Source organism: Crocuta crocuta, unplaced genomic scaffold (assembly GCF_008692635.1).
Source record: "Crocuta crocuta isolate KB4526 unplaced genomic scaffold, BGI_CrCroc_1.0 scaffold288, whole genome shotgun sequence".
NCBI classification, from domain to species: domain Eukaryota; kingdom Metazoa; phylum Chordata; class Mammalia; order Carnivora; family Hyaenidae; genus Crocuta; species Crocuta crocuta.
Window position 1 is genome coordinate 1,282,297 of NW_027532607.1, and position 17,573 is coordinate 1,299,869.

Sequence of the window (17,573 nt, forward strand, 5' to 3'; positions counted from 1 at the left end):
CTATCGATGATGTCATGGAGCAATTGGTGAAATTTGAGTAAATTCCGTACATTAGTTAGGTGTACTGTAGCAATCATACTCTTTTACTTTGGATAATTGTACTTTGGTTGTGTGAGAGTAATATACATGTGTGTATATGTGTGTGTGTACATGTGGGTATATGTGTATATGTATGTGTACATATAAGTATATATATTTTTAAAAGAAAATACACACCAAAGTATTCATGGGTTAAGGGAATTCTGTCTGAAACTCACAAACATTCAGAAACTACCATTAAGGACATTTCAAACATAATGTCTCTTCCCATAGCAAATGTCATTAGTCTATTTACCTGGAGGACCATTTGACAAGGATTTTAAACCGGGTCACTTACCTTCTTTTCTTTTCTCCAAGGGCACCCCCTCAGTAAGTTAATGGATTATTGACCATCTGCTTTAACTCTTCTTCTCATAAATATTTATCATAAAATATTTAATATAATAATATAAAAATTTCAGAATCCTGGTGGGGTCTTATTAGAAAATGATTTAAAAGAATAAATGAGAGAATAAGTGCCTAACTATAGCCAAGAAAATTATGAACAAGAAAACTAGAATGGAGATGTGCCTTATCATGTATTAGCCCTTACAATAAAACTACTACAATGAAAACAAAATTTCATTGGCAAGTAATAGAAGTAGATCCAACAAAACAGAAAGTTAAAAAATAGACCCCAGTATAATGGCTATCTTGATATATATTAAGGAATGACTTTGGGGCACCTGAGGGGCTCAGTCACTTAAGCATTTGACTTCAGCTCAGGTCATGATCTCACAGTTCATGGGTTCGAGCCCCGCATCAGGCTCTGTGCTGAGAGCTCAGAGCCTGGAGCCTGCTTCAGATTCTGTGTCTCCTCTCTCTGCCCCTCCCCTGCTCATAATCTGTCTCTGTCTCTCAAAAATAAATAAATATTTAACAAATTTAAAGAATGACTTTAAAGTAGTATTGGCTATCTGTCTTAAAGGAAAAACATTAGAAATCACCTTACCTTACAATATAAATAAAAATACATTCTATGTGAATTGAAGCTCTAAATGTAAAATATAAATAAATAAAAATATTAGGAAAAATCAGGGGAATATTTTGTAACATTAGGTTGAGGGAGACTTTCTTAGACAAGACAGTTACCCAGAAGTAGGAAAATAAAAACATAGATGTATTTGCCTAAATAAAAAGTTCAGTGTGTGATATGAAAAAAAGGCACAGTTTTAGTTAGGATTTGATCAAGAAAGCAGAGTGATATGGAATAAGGGATTCGTCATTAGGAATAAGCATGACACAGTTACAGAAGGTGGGAAAATCCATGAAGGCTATTGTTCTGCATCTTATGTGTACGAGACAAACTTTTTGTCTAACACACCAAGAAACACTATCAAAAGTTGATATTCCAGACTTAGAGTAAACTGAGGCACTACAGAGTGTCTTCAGAAAGACCCTGTTGATTGAACTTTTGCATTCTCAACTATTGCATTCTGCAAGGAAAACAATTCTCATCTTTCCTCCCTCATTTTCTGTACTTTCTGTCCTCCCTCCTCACTCAGACTTCTGAATCAAAGATGGGCCTCAAGTGACATGGGAAAATTACAGACACTGGCCAGTTTTCTCTGGCTCCCAGCTTGCCCCTGATTAAGTCTGATTCACTGAAAGCACTCATACCCCTTTCCTGTGGTAAGAGTTTTCCAAAGCCAGTATGACTTCAGAATTTCTCCTCCTAATGGATTATCTTTCATCTCTTCAAAAAAATGTTTAGGCTATTGTTAAGGTTGGGAAATGTCAGTATTTGAAGATATATAGGCAACATTTAAGTCCAGTGCCATTTAAACACTTCAAGTAAGAAGGAAAATAATGATTTTTCCAATATCTTAGAGAAGACCACCATACTATCAGTATCAAAACTCAACAAAGAGAGTTTAATTGGTTAAGCATTTTATGTTTTGGGTACCCATCAATTAAGAAAAGGTAGGTGGTGCCTGGCTTGCTCAGTCAGTTAAACATCTGACTCTCAGTTTGGGTTCAGGTCATGATCTCATGGTTTCGTGAATTCAAGCCCCCATCCATCTCTGTGCTGACAGTGTGGAGCCTGCTTGGGATCCTCTCTCTCTCCCTCTCTTTCTGCCCCTCCCCTACTCAATGCTGTCCCTGTCTCTCTCAAAATAAATAAACTTTCTAAAAAATTTAAGAAATGGTAGGAAAGTAGATTTTTAAAACCTACTTAGAAATCATTGGCTATCTGGGCAGCTTACTTGGTTAAGCCCATCTGACTCTATTTCAGCTCAGATAATGACCTCATGGTTTTTGAGATCAAGCCCTGCATTGGGCTCCATGCTGACAGGTCAAAACCTGCTTGGGATTCTCTCCCTCCCTTTCTGTCCCTCCCCTTCTGTCCTCCACTACTCATGCACACACGTGTATTCTCTCTCAAAATTAATAAACTTAAAAAATCTACTTAGAAATCAGGACGATTAATAAAAAACATTCAGTGGAAAACATGGAAAGGCAAATTGAGCAAATCCTCTAGGAAGTACAATTTTTAAAGGAGTAAAACCGTAAGAAGAAAATAAAGTATTAATAATGGTAGCCTAGTATTAAGAAAATTTTAACATACTAAAATTTCCAGATATACATAAAAAGGCAGAGAAAATTATCAAGAAAAATATAGAACAAAGTTTCTTTTAAAATGAAGGACATGAGTACCCAGATGGATTAGCCTACTTTGTGACCAGCAAAAAATCAATACTTAGACAAAGCTATACTATTGTAAAATTTCAGAATCCCAAGAAGTACAAAAATAAATAGTAAACCCTAAAAAATAAAGATGATAGACCAAAGAATTAAAGGCATACAGTTACAAAAGTAATCTATAAAATTTTTAAAATACAAATATTCCCAAAAAATGAAAAGAATATCAAGGATGAAGTGAAATAAATGTTATCTTTTATAGCAACTAATAGAAATTCATTAACATTGATTATTTAAGAAATACAGAAATAAGCATAGAGTTCAAAGTGATGGAGGAAACAGAAGAACTAAAAACAAAATAGCAAATGGTAGTGACTATTGAATAGAGTCCAAGGGTAAGAGATTGGAGATGGGCAGAATGTAGCCATTCTGTATATTTTGTCTTGTCTGTATTTTTATCTCTATTTCATTTTTTCAGTTTAATTGAAATATAATTGACATGGGGCACTTGGGTGGCTCAGTCAGTTGGGTGACTGACTTACACTTGGGTCATGATCTCGTGGTTCATGAGTTCAAGCCCCATGTCGGGCTCTGTGCTGACAGATTGGAGTCTAGAGCCTCCTTCCAATTCTGTGTCTCCCTCTCTCTGTCCCTCCCCTGCTTATACTCTGTCTGTCTCTCTCTCTCTCAAAAAAAAAAATTTAGAAAAAGAAAGAAATATAATTGACATATATTTTATAAGTTTAAGAATAATGATTTGATACTGTATATATTACAAAATGATTGAATCCCACAAAACGTTTAGTTAACATACATCACCTTATAGTTACGAGTTTGTTGTTTTTAGGGTGACAACTCATAAGACCTACTCATTTGGCAATATTCAGACATGCAATACAGTGTTGTTAACTATAGTCATTATGCTGTACATTATATCCCCAGAAATTATTTTTTTAATTTTTTAACATTTATTTAGTTTTGAGACAGAGAGAGACAGAGCACAAGCTGAGGAGGGGCAGAGAGAGAGGGAGACACAGAATCTGAAACAGGCTCCAGGCTCTAAGCTGTCAGCACAGAGCTCAATGCGGGGCTTGAACTCACAAACTGTAAGATCATGACCTGAGCTGAAGTCGGACGCTCAACTGACTGAGCCACCCAGGCACCCCTCTTATCTTTTTAATGATAGCCATTCTAATAGGTATGAGGTGATATCTCACTGTGGTTTTGATTTACACTTCCCTGTTGATTAGTGAGGATGAGCTACCTTTTAATGAACTTGTTGGCCATTTGAATATCTTCTTTGGAAAAATGTCTTTTCAGATATTTTACCCATTTTTAAATTGTATTATTTGGTTTCTTTGCTGTTGAGGTATGAGTTCCTTATATAGTTTGGATATTAACCTCTTATCAGATACATGGTTTATAGATATATTTTCTTCTATTCCATAGATTGCCTTTTCATTTTGTTGATTGTTTATTATTATTATTATTATGCTCAAATTAGTTAACATACAGGGTAGTCTTAGCTTCAGGAGTAGAACTCAGAGATTCATCTCTTACATACAACACCCAAGGCTCATCCTGAAAAGTGGCCTCCTTAATGCTTGTCACCCATTTACCTCACCCTCACCCTCCTCCATTACCTCAGTTTGTTCTCTGTATTTAAGAGTCTCCTATGGTTCTTTTGCTGTGCAGAGAAGCATTTCAGTTTGTTGTAGTCCTACTTGTTTATTTTTTATGTTGTTGCTTATGCTTTAGGCTTCACATCCAAAAAATCATTGCCAAGGACAACATCAAAGAGCTTTTTTCTGTTTCCCTTGAGAGTTTTAGGTATGATTTCAGGCCTTACATTTAATTCTTTAATTCATTCTGAATTAATTTTTGTGAGTAGTATAAGACAGGGATCTAATCTCACTCTTTTTCACATGAATATCCAATTTTCCTAGCACCATTTAATGAAGATACTCATTTCTCCATGGAGTATTCTTGGCTTGCTGGAGTATTGTTGGCTTCCTTGTCAAATAGAAGTTGGCCTTCATTCCTGGGTTACAGGGCTGGTTCAACATTCGCAAAACAATCAATGTGATACATCATATCAATAAAAGAAAAGATAAAAATCATATGATCCTGTCAATAGATGCAGAAAAAGCATTTGACAAAATACAGCATCCCNTCTAGGCCCTTGATTCTCTTTCACTGGTCCAAGTGTGTGTTTTTAAACTGGTGCCATACTCTTTTGATTACTACGCTTTATAATATAGTTTGAAGTAAAAAATTGTGATCCTCCAGCTTTATCCTTCTTTTGAGAATTGGTTTAACTTTTGTGGTTCCAAATGAATTTTAAGATTAAGTTTATATATCTATAAAAAACGCCATTGGAATCTTAAGAATTACATTGAATCTATAGATGGCTTTGGCTTTAGTATGGACATTTTAATATTATTAATTCTTCCAATCTATGAGCACAGGATCTTTCCATTTGAGTGTTTCTTCCAAATTTATTCCTAAGCACCTTATAGTTTGTGCTGCTGTTGTTAAATGAGATTATTTACTTTATATCTGTTTCTGATAATTCATTGTTAGTATATAGAAACACCATTGATTTTTTAATGTTGATTTTGTATACTGCATCTTTACTGAATTCATTTATTAAATCTAACAGGTTATTAATTATTTTTGGTTGAGTCTTTAGGATTTTCTATATTTAAAATAATGTCATCTGCAAGTAGAGACACTTTTACTCCTATCTTTCTGATTCTGGTGACTTTTATTTCTTTTTATTGCCTAATTTTTCTGACTAAGACTTCTAGTACTGTACTGAATAGAAGTAGTAAGAGTGGGCACCCTTGTCTTATTCCTGATTATAGAGGAAAAGCTTTCAACCTTTCACTATTGAGTATGATGTTAAGTATTGAGTATTGTCATACATGGCCTTTATTACGTTGAGGTTCATTCCTTCTATATCTAATTTATTGACAGCTTTTATCATCAATGAATGTTGAATTTTGCTTTTTCTGCATCAGTTGAGATGATCGTGTGATTGTTATCTTTCATTCTATTAATGTGGTATGTCACTTTTATTGATTTGCATATGTTGAAATATCTTTGCATCCTAGGGATGAATCCCACTTGATCATGCTATATGATCCTTTTAATGTGCTATTGAATTTGGTTCACTAGAATTTTGTTGAGAATTTTTGCATTTATATTCATCAGGGACATTGGCCTATAGTTTTAATTTTTTGTGGTATCTTTATCTGGCTTTGGTATCAGGGTAAATGCTACCTTGTAAATGAGTTTGACAGTGTTCCCTCCTCTTAAATTTTTTGGAAGAATTTGAGAAGGATTGGTGTTAACTCTTCAGGGAATGTTTGGTAAAAATTCAGCAACAAAACCATCTGTCCTGGACTTTGGGTGGAGGGGGAAGATTTTGATTATTGACTCACTATCCCTTATTTGTTTTTAGTCTCTTCAGATTTTCTGTTTCTTCATAATTCAATATTAGTAGGTTGTATGTTTCTAGGAATAATTTATCCATTTCTTCTAGGCTGTCAATCTGGGGGGCTCTGCTCAGGCACTATTACAAGCAGATCTGTAGGATGGGCTATACAACTTTCCAGGTGTTCTGGTTAGGCTTCCTGGTCAGATAAGGCTGGAAGCTATATTCATCCCTGATCAAGGCTTTGAATTTCCTTCCCAGCCCAAGTGTCTCTATGTCATAGGCTCCTTTGCTGATATGGATTGTTGGCTGGGTACCTACCTGAGTCAGGCAGGAGTAACCATCAATCTCCCTGGCCAGATAGTGCCACCAGCTCAGTTGTGCAGATAGGCAGAGCCAATGACTGGGCTTTTCACTCAGGCACTGCTGCAAGAGGGACTGTAGGGTAATCTATACAATCTCTGGGATGCTTTCACTATGTTTCCTGGTCAGGCAAGACAGAGGGCTATCTATACTCAGCAGTAGGCAGGGGCCATGAATTTGCTTCCTCATCTGGATGGGGTGGCAGAAGAGGCTCAAGGCCAGGAAGACTTATTGGCTGGGGACCCAAATCAGGCAGAATGGTTCCCTGGCCAGAGGGACCACCATATTGGCTCTGCAGATGGGCAAAGCCACCTTCTCAGATATCTACTCAGGCACTGCTGCTAGGAGAAACACAGTCTGCCAAGATCCAAGTGCCATTTGCTGTAAGCCATCCTCCCGTTCTCCATCTCATTCTGATCTCAAATGGTTAAGACCCACAGATTCCCCCCACCACACACACACACACACACACACACACACACACACACACACACAATACCTATGGAACAAGACCCAGGTGAGCCTTCCAGGAAGCACCCCCCAGCTCTGAAAGAGCTGGATATCTACCTTGGGCTCTCTTTCTCCCACCAGAGAAACCGTAGCTCTGGGAATCCCTCTCAGGGTAGCACTCTTCCAGCCTGGGAGAGGGGCAGTGCAGTCAGAGCATAGCTGATGGTCTTACCCTTCTCATGTGGTCCTTCTCGATCTCTGTGGTTCAGAAAGATGCGTCAGCCTCACCACCATATTCTGGGATTTTCACAATGGTGTCTTGTCTGTGGTTACTTGCAAGATGGTCTTTTTGTGAGGGGGACTAAAGTCAGGAACAAACTATGTCACCATCTTGATGACATCACTCTATCTTTATTTCAATATAAATGTAATTTTATAATAAAAAGTTAAAGAAAACTAAAGTAAAATACAAATTGGTTCATATCATTCCTGATATTCCTGATATTACAAATCCCTTAATAATCTGAGCCCAATGTGCCTCTCGTATGAACTTTCCTTTCCCAAATCCATACTTTATTCTTCTCCAGTGCTGAACTGACTGTGGTTCTCCATATGTTGCATATGTATATATTATATATGTTGTGCCTAGGAGTGGTTTTATTTTACATTTCTCAGCCTCTCTTCCATGTAGAAGATTCTTTCTATTCGTTCCCCTTTCCTTTAGTTAAAATCTGATATTTTAACTTGCCCAAGCACTACATTGGGAAAAGTACCTTTTTCCTGTGCAAACTCCAATATCCAAGACATCTTTTTGCAAATATATAGACCAGCTTAAATCCTTGAAATTCAGAGATTTAATATAAGTGTGGGTAAAATTAAGATATTAATGAAACTTATCTAGAATTTTCCATCAACATATATCCTATGTATATGTTTTTTGGAGCTCATGACATTGATTACATGTCTCAATTGTCCCCTCTTTTCATAGCTAATGGAAAAGTTGATCTGAAAAAAGTGATGGATGGAGTGAAAGCTGTCAAAAGTGAGTGAGAAGTTAATGTAAACATAGGACCCTAATTTTTTTACAGCAACTATTTTCTTCATGCCTTAATTGCTATGTTAATTCTATCATTTTTACCTCCTATTTATTTGATGTTTTCATAACCAATAGCCCAGAAATGGGGGAATTTTCTGATGTAGTCCTCTCAAATACTCTTCATTTTCCTTGTTTTAAGACAGCCAAAATCTGTAATAAAAGCTGAAATAAATCTTTGGAAAAGATCCTGGTAATTAGTTAAAGAAGAGGTGATGCATTCTTCATGTCAATAGAATTATGAAGATAAGCCATTTGCAGTTTGCTAATTGACAAAAGAGATCTAGGATACCCATTTTTTGTCATTGTCATTGAGTATGTCATTGTCTTAACATTGTCTTAACTTACATACATATGTAAGTATTGTCATTGACTTAACATTGAGTATGTTAAGTCCAAGTCTCCCAAAAAGCAAAAGCCAGGGCAGGGTTAAATGTGCAAGGACATTATTAGGGGAAATGCCTGCATAAGAAAAAATAAGGAGGATGCCTGGAAAGGCTGGGAGGCTGTCAGACTACAGGGCAGATCTGGCACCAGATGAAGGAAAGAGGAAGAAAAGATTGGGTGGAAGCATCCTAGATTGTCATGCAGTCTAAGGAAGGCCTGGCAAAACTGCTTTCAAGAATCCTCTGGTTAAAGTCACCATCCTGTGTCTTCCAGGACAGGGCTCCCTTAGTATCTTTGCTGCACTGTCATTGGCCAGGGCCAATGGTACGTATGGTGTTAGTGCAAAAAACACAGATCAATTTCAAAGCAGGAGATGGAGTCCTTGTTTAATTATGTTCTCCATAGTTGGAAGTCCTATGGGTACATTCTCATGACTACCATTGAGAGTGCCCTCTCTTACTAGCCTTTAGAAAGCCAATTATGTTTCCATGAATGACATTATCTCTGGACAGAGCTCAGTGATCATTACTTTCCCCACCTCATAATCATATTGTTTTGACATCATAATTTAAATTATTTGCAATAATTTGATTGTACTTAAATTCCATGTATGTCATTATTTTAATCTTTTTATTAAGGAGAAAATGTTGATCTCAGTGGCATTGAAACTGTTCTGGGAAACATGGGGATAGAGCTCAAAGATAAAGAATGCTTGGAACTAGTAAAAAATCTTCCCTTTAGGTACAGAAACGCTGATGCATAGGAGCACATGTACCCCAATGTTCATAGAACCACTCTCAATAATAGCTAAAACATGGAAAGAGCCTAAGTGTCCATCAATAGACGAATGGATCAAGAAGATGTGGTTTATCTATACCATGGAATACTACATGGCAATGAGAAACAATGAAATCTGGCCACGTGTAGCAACATGGATGGACCTTGAGGGTGTTATGCTGAGCGAAATAAGTCAGGCAGAGAAGGACAAATATCATATGTTTGTACGTATAGGAGGATTAGGAGGAACTTGACGGAGGAACAAGGGGGAGAAGAAGGGGGGAAATGGTGGGGAAAGGGAGAGAGGCAAACCATGAGAGACTCTTGAATGCTGACAAAAACTGAGGACTGATGGATGTGGGGAGGAGGGGAGATGGGCATGGAGGAGGACACTTGTGGGGATGAGCACTGGGTGTTATGTGGAAACTAATTTGACAATAAACTATTTGTAAAAAAAAAAAAAAATCTTCCCTTAGAGGTAAGCATTTTAAATATTGATGTAATCAAAGAGAGGTTTTCTTTTTTTCTAAAGTTTATTTATTCATATGAGAGAGAGAGTGTGTGAGAGCATGTGCAAGTTGGGAAGGAGCAGAGAGAAAATCCCAAGCCGACTCCACACTGTCAGCATGGAGCTGGACGTGGAACTCAATCTCACAACCTGAGCCAAAACCAAGAGTTGGATGCTTAACCAACTGTGCCACCCAGGTGCCCCCAAAAAGAGGTTTTAGATTTCTGTGTCTGTGAGAAGCTCTAAAATTATCACCATTTCCTAAGTTCTAGGAAATAGAAAATCCATCTCAAAAAAAAATTTATTTTTTTTAGAATGTCCACTTATACCTGAAACGAATCCCTAAGTGGTTTTATTTTAAATTGAGCAACAACATTTCCCTTATAATGGGTCTTATTATGAAGACCCAGTTTTTTATGAAAAAAACAAAAACAAAAAACAGAGGATATGGTGGGATCTGTGAAAGAGGAAAGGATTAATAATTGAAAGTGAATAAAAGCAGGATTGGGAAGAAGAGAAGAGGTGTGCATAATGTGCTAAAGAAACTTCACCCAATTTTCTCTCAGATTTTATTATAATAGAAAACTCTTGAAAATCATTTCTCCTAAGAGTATTCTAGTGATTTTCCACATTCTTTGTGACTTACATTCTGCCTTTTTATATAGATGATGACAAGATCTTTCAAAACAAGTTGCTAGAAGTTGTGAAGTCTCTAAAAGGTACGTGAGCAGCATAATGAGAGTGCATACCAAATGGGGTCCTTGCATTGATACTGTTTCCAAGATGATAGTGGATTCTGCTATACTGATCATATATACTGATTGCAAATTTATGTTCCGACTGAAGATCAAGCTTTACTTTAGCTGCTGATCTTTTACTTTATATCCAAGAAGAAAGCCTTCTACTTTCTCAAGATTCTTCCAAACTTTTCAAGAAAACAAATATCAGATTTCAAGTTTGCATCGCAAAATGTAGCAAGAAAGATTAGCACTGATTCAAGGAATTTAATCAGCTGCAGATAAATAACTAAATTGGAAGTTCAGTCATCAAAACCGATGTGGGGATGAGCACTGGGTGTTTATGGAAACCAATTTGACAATAAACTATTTGTAAAAAACAAGAATAAAAAATAAAAAAAATTAAAATCCACTGTTAAGAAAAAAAATTTTAAAAAATAAAAATGTGGGCGCCTGGGTGACTCAGTAGGTTAAGCGTCCGACTTTCGCTTAGGTCATGATCTCGCGGTTCGTGGGTTCGAGCCCTGCGTCGGGCTCTGTGCTGATTGCTAGCTCAGAGCCTGGAGCCTGTTTCAGTCTGTGACTCCCTCTCTCTCTGACTCTCCCCTGCTCACGCTGTCTCTCTCTCTCTCTCTCCTAGAAATAAATAAAAATATTTAAAAAAAATAAAAATAAAAATGTAAAATAAATAAAATCCACTGTTAAAAAAAAAAAAAAGAAAAAAATTTTTGCCTCCAGAACTAGAATTCATGTAGCATTTATTCAGTGATATTTAAAACTTCGTATTTTATAGTCTGGTCCCCAAGACAAGTCTCAGAAGAACTGGCCTTAATTCTAATGTCCTACTTGACTTTCTCTATAGGCATAAAGTCCATAGTCTCTTGTTCTAAAACTGATGTGTTTCTCCCCCTACATTGTAGAACAAGCATTATTAATCTTACTATTGGAGGGGAGAGTCTGTGAATAGGCTTTAGAGAATAGATGACCCCTCTGAAATTATATGTAATCTTTGTGAACACCAGCATATAGCTCATGAAATTCACAACAGGGTATGTGTCTCTAAAAAGTTTATGAATCTTTTTTTTGAAGTTACATAATTTTCTTCATGGACTGTCTCTTTCCTTAGGCGGGAAAGTCAATATCAATGACTTGAACACAATACTGGATAATATGGGAATCAAGATCTCAGATAAGGAACTTAAGCCTCTGACTCAAAATCTCCCTGGCGATGGTGAGTAAGTTTCCAGATACCATAATCACATGCTGGGAGGGCTTAGGTATAAGAACCATAGACAATAAAGTTTCCAGGGGAAAGGGCCCTTAGGAATGGTAATTTATACTGATAGTACAAAGCTATAAATGTGGGCAAAGCATGTAAACAGCATATAAGGAGCTAGCTGCCAAATCATCATGAAAACAGTGTACTTTGTATGTTGTCTTTTATATTATTTACCCATATTATGGTCACTAGAAGACAGTCTTCCACATTTTGAGTAGAAAACTGCAGGCCACTTAGATAATGGTACTTCTGAATTTCTTCCCATTACTAACACATATGAGTTTGAAGTATTATAGAACTATAAGTAAAATTTATATTTTTGAAATGGTATTTTTTATGTTTAGGCTTTTCTTTCTAACATTAATGAGGACAATAAAAACCAAATAAATTAATAGCCTTGAAAGATGTTCTTGAGTAAATAGTTCTTAAGTAAGCATATATAAAGTACTTAAGATAATACCTGGCACATAGTAAATGAGGATTTATTATATTTCCTCACATGTTGTATTTCACAATCTTTCATGAGTCTCTCTTTTTTTTTATCTCATTATGACTTAAATTTTCTTTACAGTTGATAGGAGGATTTCTGTAAAAACACTGATGAATGAACTGAAAGATTTTACAGTTAAATGAGAAGTGGATGTAAATCTAGGGTTTCAGTCCTTTAAAATAGTTTTTTTTCAGTGGTGTTTCTAGTATTTTATAAATTCTGATGTTTTATTTTTAAATATATGAATCTTGGATTGGCATTAGGAAAATTTCTGCAGTAGGATATAAGACTACATGTCAATTTTAAATTCTAAGTTTTCTGTTGCTTGTGCAAGTAATATGCTTCACGTCACAAATGTTTAAATGAACAGAATCTAGAAATGTATAGAAAATGGCACGGTGAAGCTAAGAAATGATCAAGATAATGTATTCCTGATATCATCAATAATTCTCATCAACACAAGTGTTTTTGAAGAATAATTTATATAGGAATCTGCATTATCTTAATTCACTCATCAGATTTTATTCTGGAAGTTGTTTTTTCCAACTTTAGGAAAAATGTTCTTTAATTTATATTATATGTGGTATTTTATAAAACACAACAAGATACGCTCAACAGTTCTACAATTGGGAATATATTTGCCTAACACTTCATCTGAAATTGGGATATCATTAAACTGCATAGAACATATTTTACAACTTGAGATAATACCAGAGTTCCTAAAGCTTATATATCTTCTGTCCCCTCTCTTAAAAGATGAGAAGGTTGATACTAACGGCCTGAAAATTTTCCTGGGAAGCAAGGGGATTGAGCTCACAGATCAGGAAAAAGAAGAGCTACTGAAAACATTGCCAATTGATGGTGAGTCATCATAGAGGCGGTATGGAGGTCTTTTGTGGGTCTTTAGGTCTGTGTAAAATATCTCCAGCTTCGTTTTTATTTATTTTTCTCAAAGTAGAAAAGAAAAAATATTAAATTGAGTTCTATGTTATATGACAAACTGTCACTGTCGCTTGGAATTTATATTGGAAGTTAAGTAACCCTTCAGACAAGAGTTGACATTAACAGCTAAACATATTGTTACCTAGCAAACCACTAGTTTGTTCATATCATGAGAAGAGGAAAAGAAAAAGAGAGAGAAAGATTGGAGATCGTTGACAAAAAAATAAATAAAGATGAGAAGCAAAAATTTAAAAGCAAAGGGAAACTACACTCAGGTTTGAGCAAGGACACTTCCTCAAGTACTAGAATAGAAAGGTTTGTCACAGTGAGAGAAGTTTCTGTTTCCAAACTTCATTATATTAGATGAAATAAACTAAAAATTAGAGATACCTCTTCTTAAAATGTTATTTTTGAAATTATTGAATTCACACCATTTTTGTGATTTCATGTTAGTTTCCCCATTACATGAATTACGGCTTTTTTTACAGCTGCCGGAAAAGCATATCACAATAGGTTACTGAAGGGCATAAAGTCTCTCAGTGGTAAGAAGCCCAGTTGAAAGTCATACTGTCCCACATTCCCCAACTTAACATTTTTTTTCCAATTATGAATCCTGGCTCCTCACTTTAGTAGCATTTCTTATTTATGATTCCTTCAGTCTATTCACATTTTAACAGATAACAGCGTATATTTTATCTTGTAGGAAGTTACATATGCCCTTGCATTTTTTTTCAACTCTGTCCACCCCTTCTCCACATACAAAAAAAAATCACCTTAAATAAACAACAAACAAACAAACAAATAGAAAGTTGATATGCATGCAAATTTGGGGTGTAATACATTTTTTTCATGTTTCTAACTTGTCTTTTTCCTAAGGGGGAAAAGTTCATGCAAATAACCTGGACAATGCTCTTAAAAAATTGGAACTTGAGCTCACGGAAGAGGAACTTGCAAAGCTGTCAAGAAATCTACAAGTTGATGGTGAACACTGCAGATGTCCTCAGGCCATCTTTTTATTTTTCCTTTATATCTGATTGTTTGAAAATAGATTTAATTGACAGATACATGTTAGAAAGGTTGGAGGAGAACCCAATTTTATTTTTTTATTTAAGTTTTTAATTTTAATTCCAATATAGTTAACATACAAAATTATATTATTTCAGGTGTACAATATATCAACAGTTGTATCAATAATTCTATATATAACTCAGCGCTCATGGTGAGAAAAATACTTTTCAGTCCTCATCACCTGTTTCACACACCTGCCCACCTCCCCTCTGGTAACCACCAGTTTGTTCTTTATAGTTGAGATTCTACTTCTTGGGTCGTCTGTCTCCCCTTTTTTTTCGTTGTTCATTGATTTTGTTTCTTAAATTTCACATTTGAATGAAATCATGGAGTATTTGTCTTTTGCATTTCTCTTAGCATTATACTTTCTAGCTCCATCCATGTTGTTGCAAATGGCAAGATTCCATTCTTTTATAAAAAAATTTTATAGTTTATTTTTGAGACAGAGACAGAACATGAGTGGGTTAGAGGCAGAGAGACGGAGAGGAGACACAGAATCTGAAGCAGGCTCCAGGCTCTGAGCTGTCAGCACAGAGCCCGACACGGGGCTAGAACCCGTGAACTGAACCATGAAATCATGACCTGAGCCAAAGTCGGACGCTTAACCGACTGAGCCACCCAGGTGCCTCTCTTTTTTATGGCTGAATAGTATCCCATTATATATACACATATACATATACATACATATATATATGTATATATATATATATATATATGCTACATCTTTATCCATTCATCTATCAATGGATACTTGAAGGACAGCCCAATTTTAAAGTCAGAATCAATCTTGGATCTTCATTATAATTAATCTAAAACAGCATCACCTTTCCCTTTGTATACGAAGAATCATAGAGGATGCTGTCAGGACTCCAATAGTCTAATAACAAGAAATCAAATAATAGGGATATGAAAATCTATTTAGAGAGAATTCAACAGGCCATTTTTCTCTCTATCCTTCTGTCTTCTGAAATCTTCACTTGAAAACGCATTCAAAGATTTTTTATCATAGTGCATGAGACCTTCAAGCTTTGTCTGCCTGTGTGGACATATCTTCTCTCATTTTTCTCCTGTTCAAGCCATGTTGAACTACTTGTAGTTTGACACACATAGCATGATGTCCCTGGACTTTTTTCTCAACTTCTCCTCCATGTGAAGACTCTTCCATCCTTCCATATTTCATAGCAACTTCTCTGATACATTAATGTAGTTCATGCATATCTCCTGCAGAAAGCAATCTTAGAACATACCAAGCTAGATTAGTGGTGCCTTCCTCAGCTGTTTGTTGGTACATGAAGTAAAGTTAATAGAATACCTGGCCAACTCCAATAGTATATTCAGCTATGGCTTTTAATGGTATCCAAAATACTAGGAAGAGCAGACTTTTCCTGACCCAGTTTCTACAAGAGACCTTTGTATTAATGGAGATCATCTTAACTCTCTGAGATCCAGGGATTTTCTAAATGATCTCAAGTAAAATGAAGATGTGGAGAATTTTTAATGAAATTGTTTCCATAAAATATATGTCTTAAATTTGTGTCCTGAGCTTCTGACATTATTTTCATTGTGCTTTTTCTTGTAGCTAATGGGATGGTTGGTCTGAAAGAGGTGATGAATGAAGTAAAAGCTACTACAGGTAAGTGAAAAATTATGAATCTAAAACATTTAGTATTTATAGTAATTATATTTCATAATAATCCTTCAATTGCTCTCTTAGATATGGAATTTGCTTCCTTATTCATTAAATTACTAGCAACTCATTTATTTTCTTTTTTTTTTTACAGTTTATTGTCAAGTTGGTTTCCATATGACACCCAAAGCTCATCCCCACAAGTGTCCTCCTCCATGCCCATCCACCCTCCCCCNGTTCAGCTTTGAGTTCTCAATTCTGTTCCATTGGTCTATGTGTCTATTTTTGTGCCAATACCATACTGTCTTGATGATGACAGCTTTGTAGTAGAGGCTAAAGTCTGGGATGGTGATACCTCCCGTTTTGGTTTTATTTTTCAGTATTACTTTTGCTATTCGGGGTCTTTTGTTGTTCCATACAAATTTTAGGATAGATTGTTCTAGTTTTGAGAAACATGCTGGTGCAATTTTGATTGGAATTGCATTGAATGTGTAGAGTGCTTTAGGTAGTAATGACATCTTAACTATATTTATTCTTCCTATCCATGAGCATGGAATGTTTTTCCATTTCTTTGTGTCTTCTTCAATTTCCTTCATAAGTTTTCTATAGTTTTCATCATACAGATCTCTTGTATCCTTGGTTAGGTTTATTCCGAGGTATTTTATGGTTTTTTGTGCAATTGTGAATGGGATCAGTTTCTTGATTTCTCTTTCTGTTGCTTCATTATTGGTGTATAAGAATGCAACCGATTTCTGTACGTTGATTTTGTACCCTGCAACTTGGCTGAATTCTTGGATCAGTTCTAGTAGGCTTCTGGTGGAGTCTGTCGGGTTTTCGATGTAGAGTATCATGTCATCTGGGAAAAGTGAACGTTTGACTTCCTCCTCACCAATTCTGATGCCTTTTATTTCCTTTCGTTGTCTGATGGCTGATGCTAGGACTTCCAGCACTATGTTAAACAACAGTGGTGAGAGTGGACATCCCTGTCGTGTTCCTGATCTCAGGGGGAAAGCTCTCAGTTTTTCCCCATTGAGGATGATGTTAGCTGAGGGCTTCTCATAGATGGCTTTTATGGTGTTTAAGTAGGTTCCTTCTATCCCGACCTTCTCGAGGGGCTTTATTAAGAAAGGATGCTGTATTTTGTCAAATGCTTTTTCTGCANATTTTGGAATGGCTTAAGAAGAATTGGTATTAATTCTGTTTTAAACGTCTGGTAGAATTCCCCAGGAAAGTCTTCTGGCCCAAGGCTCTTATTTGTTGGGAGATTTTTGATCACTGATTCGATTTCTTCACTCGTTATGGGTCTGTTCAGATTTTCTCTTTTCCCGTGTAAATTTTGGTAGTGAGTGTGTGGTTAGGAATTTGTCCATTTCTTCTAAGTTGTCCAATTTGTTGGCATGTAATTTTTCAGAGCATTCCCTGATAATTGCTTGTATTTCTGAGGGGTTGGTTGTAATATGTCCATTTTCATTCATGATTTTGTCTATTTGGGTGCTCTCTCTTTTCTTTTTGAGAAGCCTGGCTAGAGGTTTGTCAATTTTGTTTATTTTTTCAAAAAACCAACTCTTGGTTTCATTGATCTGTTCAACTGTTTCTTTGGTCTCTATGTTGTATATTTCTGCTCTGATTTTTACTATTTCTCTTCTTCTGTTGGATTTGGGGCATTCTTGTTGCTCTGCCTCTAGTTCCTTT

The 17,573-nt window shown here is 36.0% G+C and overlaps 1 protein-coding gene across 1 annotated transcript in view; it reads left to right on the forward strand.

Annotated features, from left to right (window-relative positions):
- The window catches only part of LOC144244976 (uncharacterized), a 135,770-nt gene that overhangs the window by 35,397 nt on the left and 82,800 nt on the right, over nt 1-17,573 (forward strand). Inside the window, exons 15-20 of the mRNA XM_077780356.1 lie at nt 7,962-8,015; nt 10,404-10,457; nt 11,602-11,706; nt 13,001-13,105; nt 14,063-14,167; nt 15,834-15,887. Of these exons, the coding sequence (XP_077636482.1) occupies nt 7,962-8,015; nt 10,404-10,457; nt 11,602-11,706; nt 13,001-13,105; nt 14,063-14,167; nt 15,834-15,887 (477 nt within the window). The remainder of the gene's footprint in view (nt 1-7,961; nt 8,016-10,403; nt 10,458-11,601; nt 11,707-13,000; nt 13,106-14,062; nt 14,168-15,833; nt 15,888-17,573) is intronic.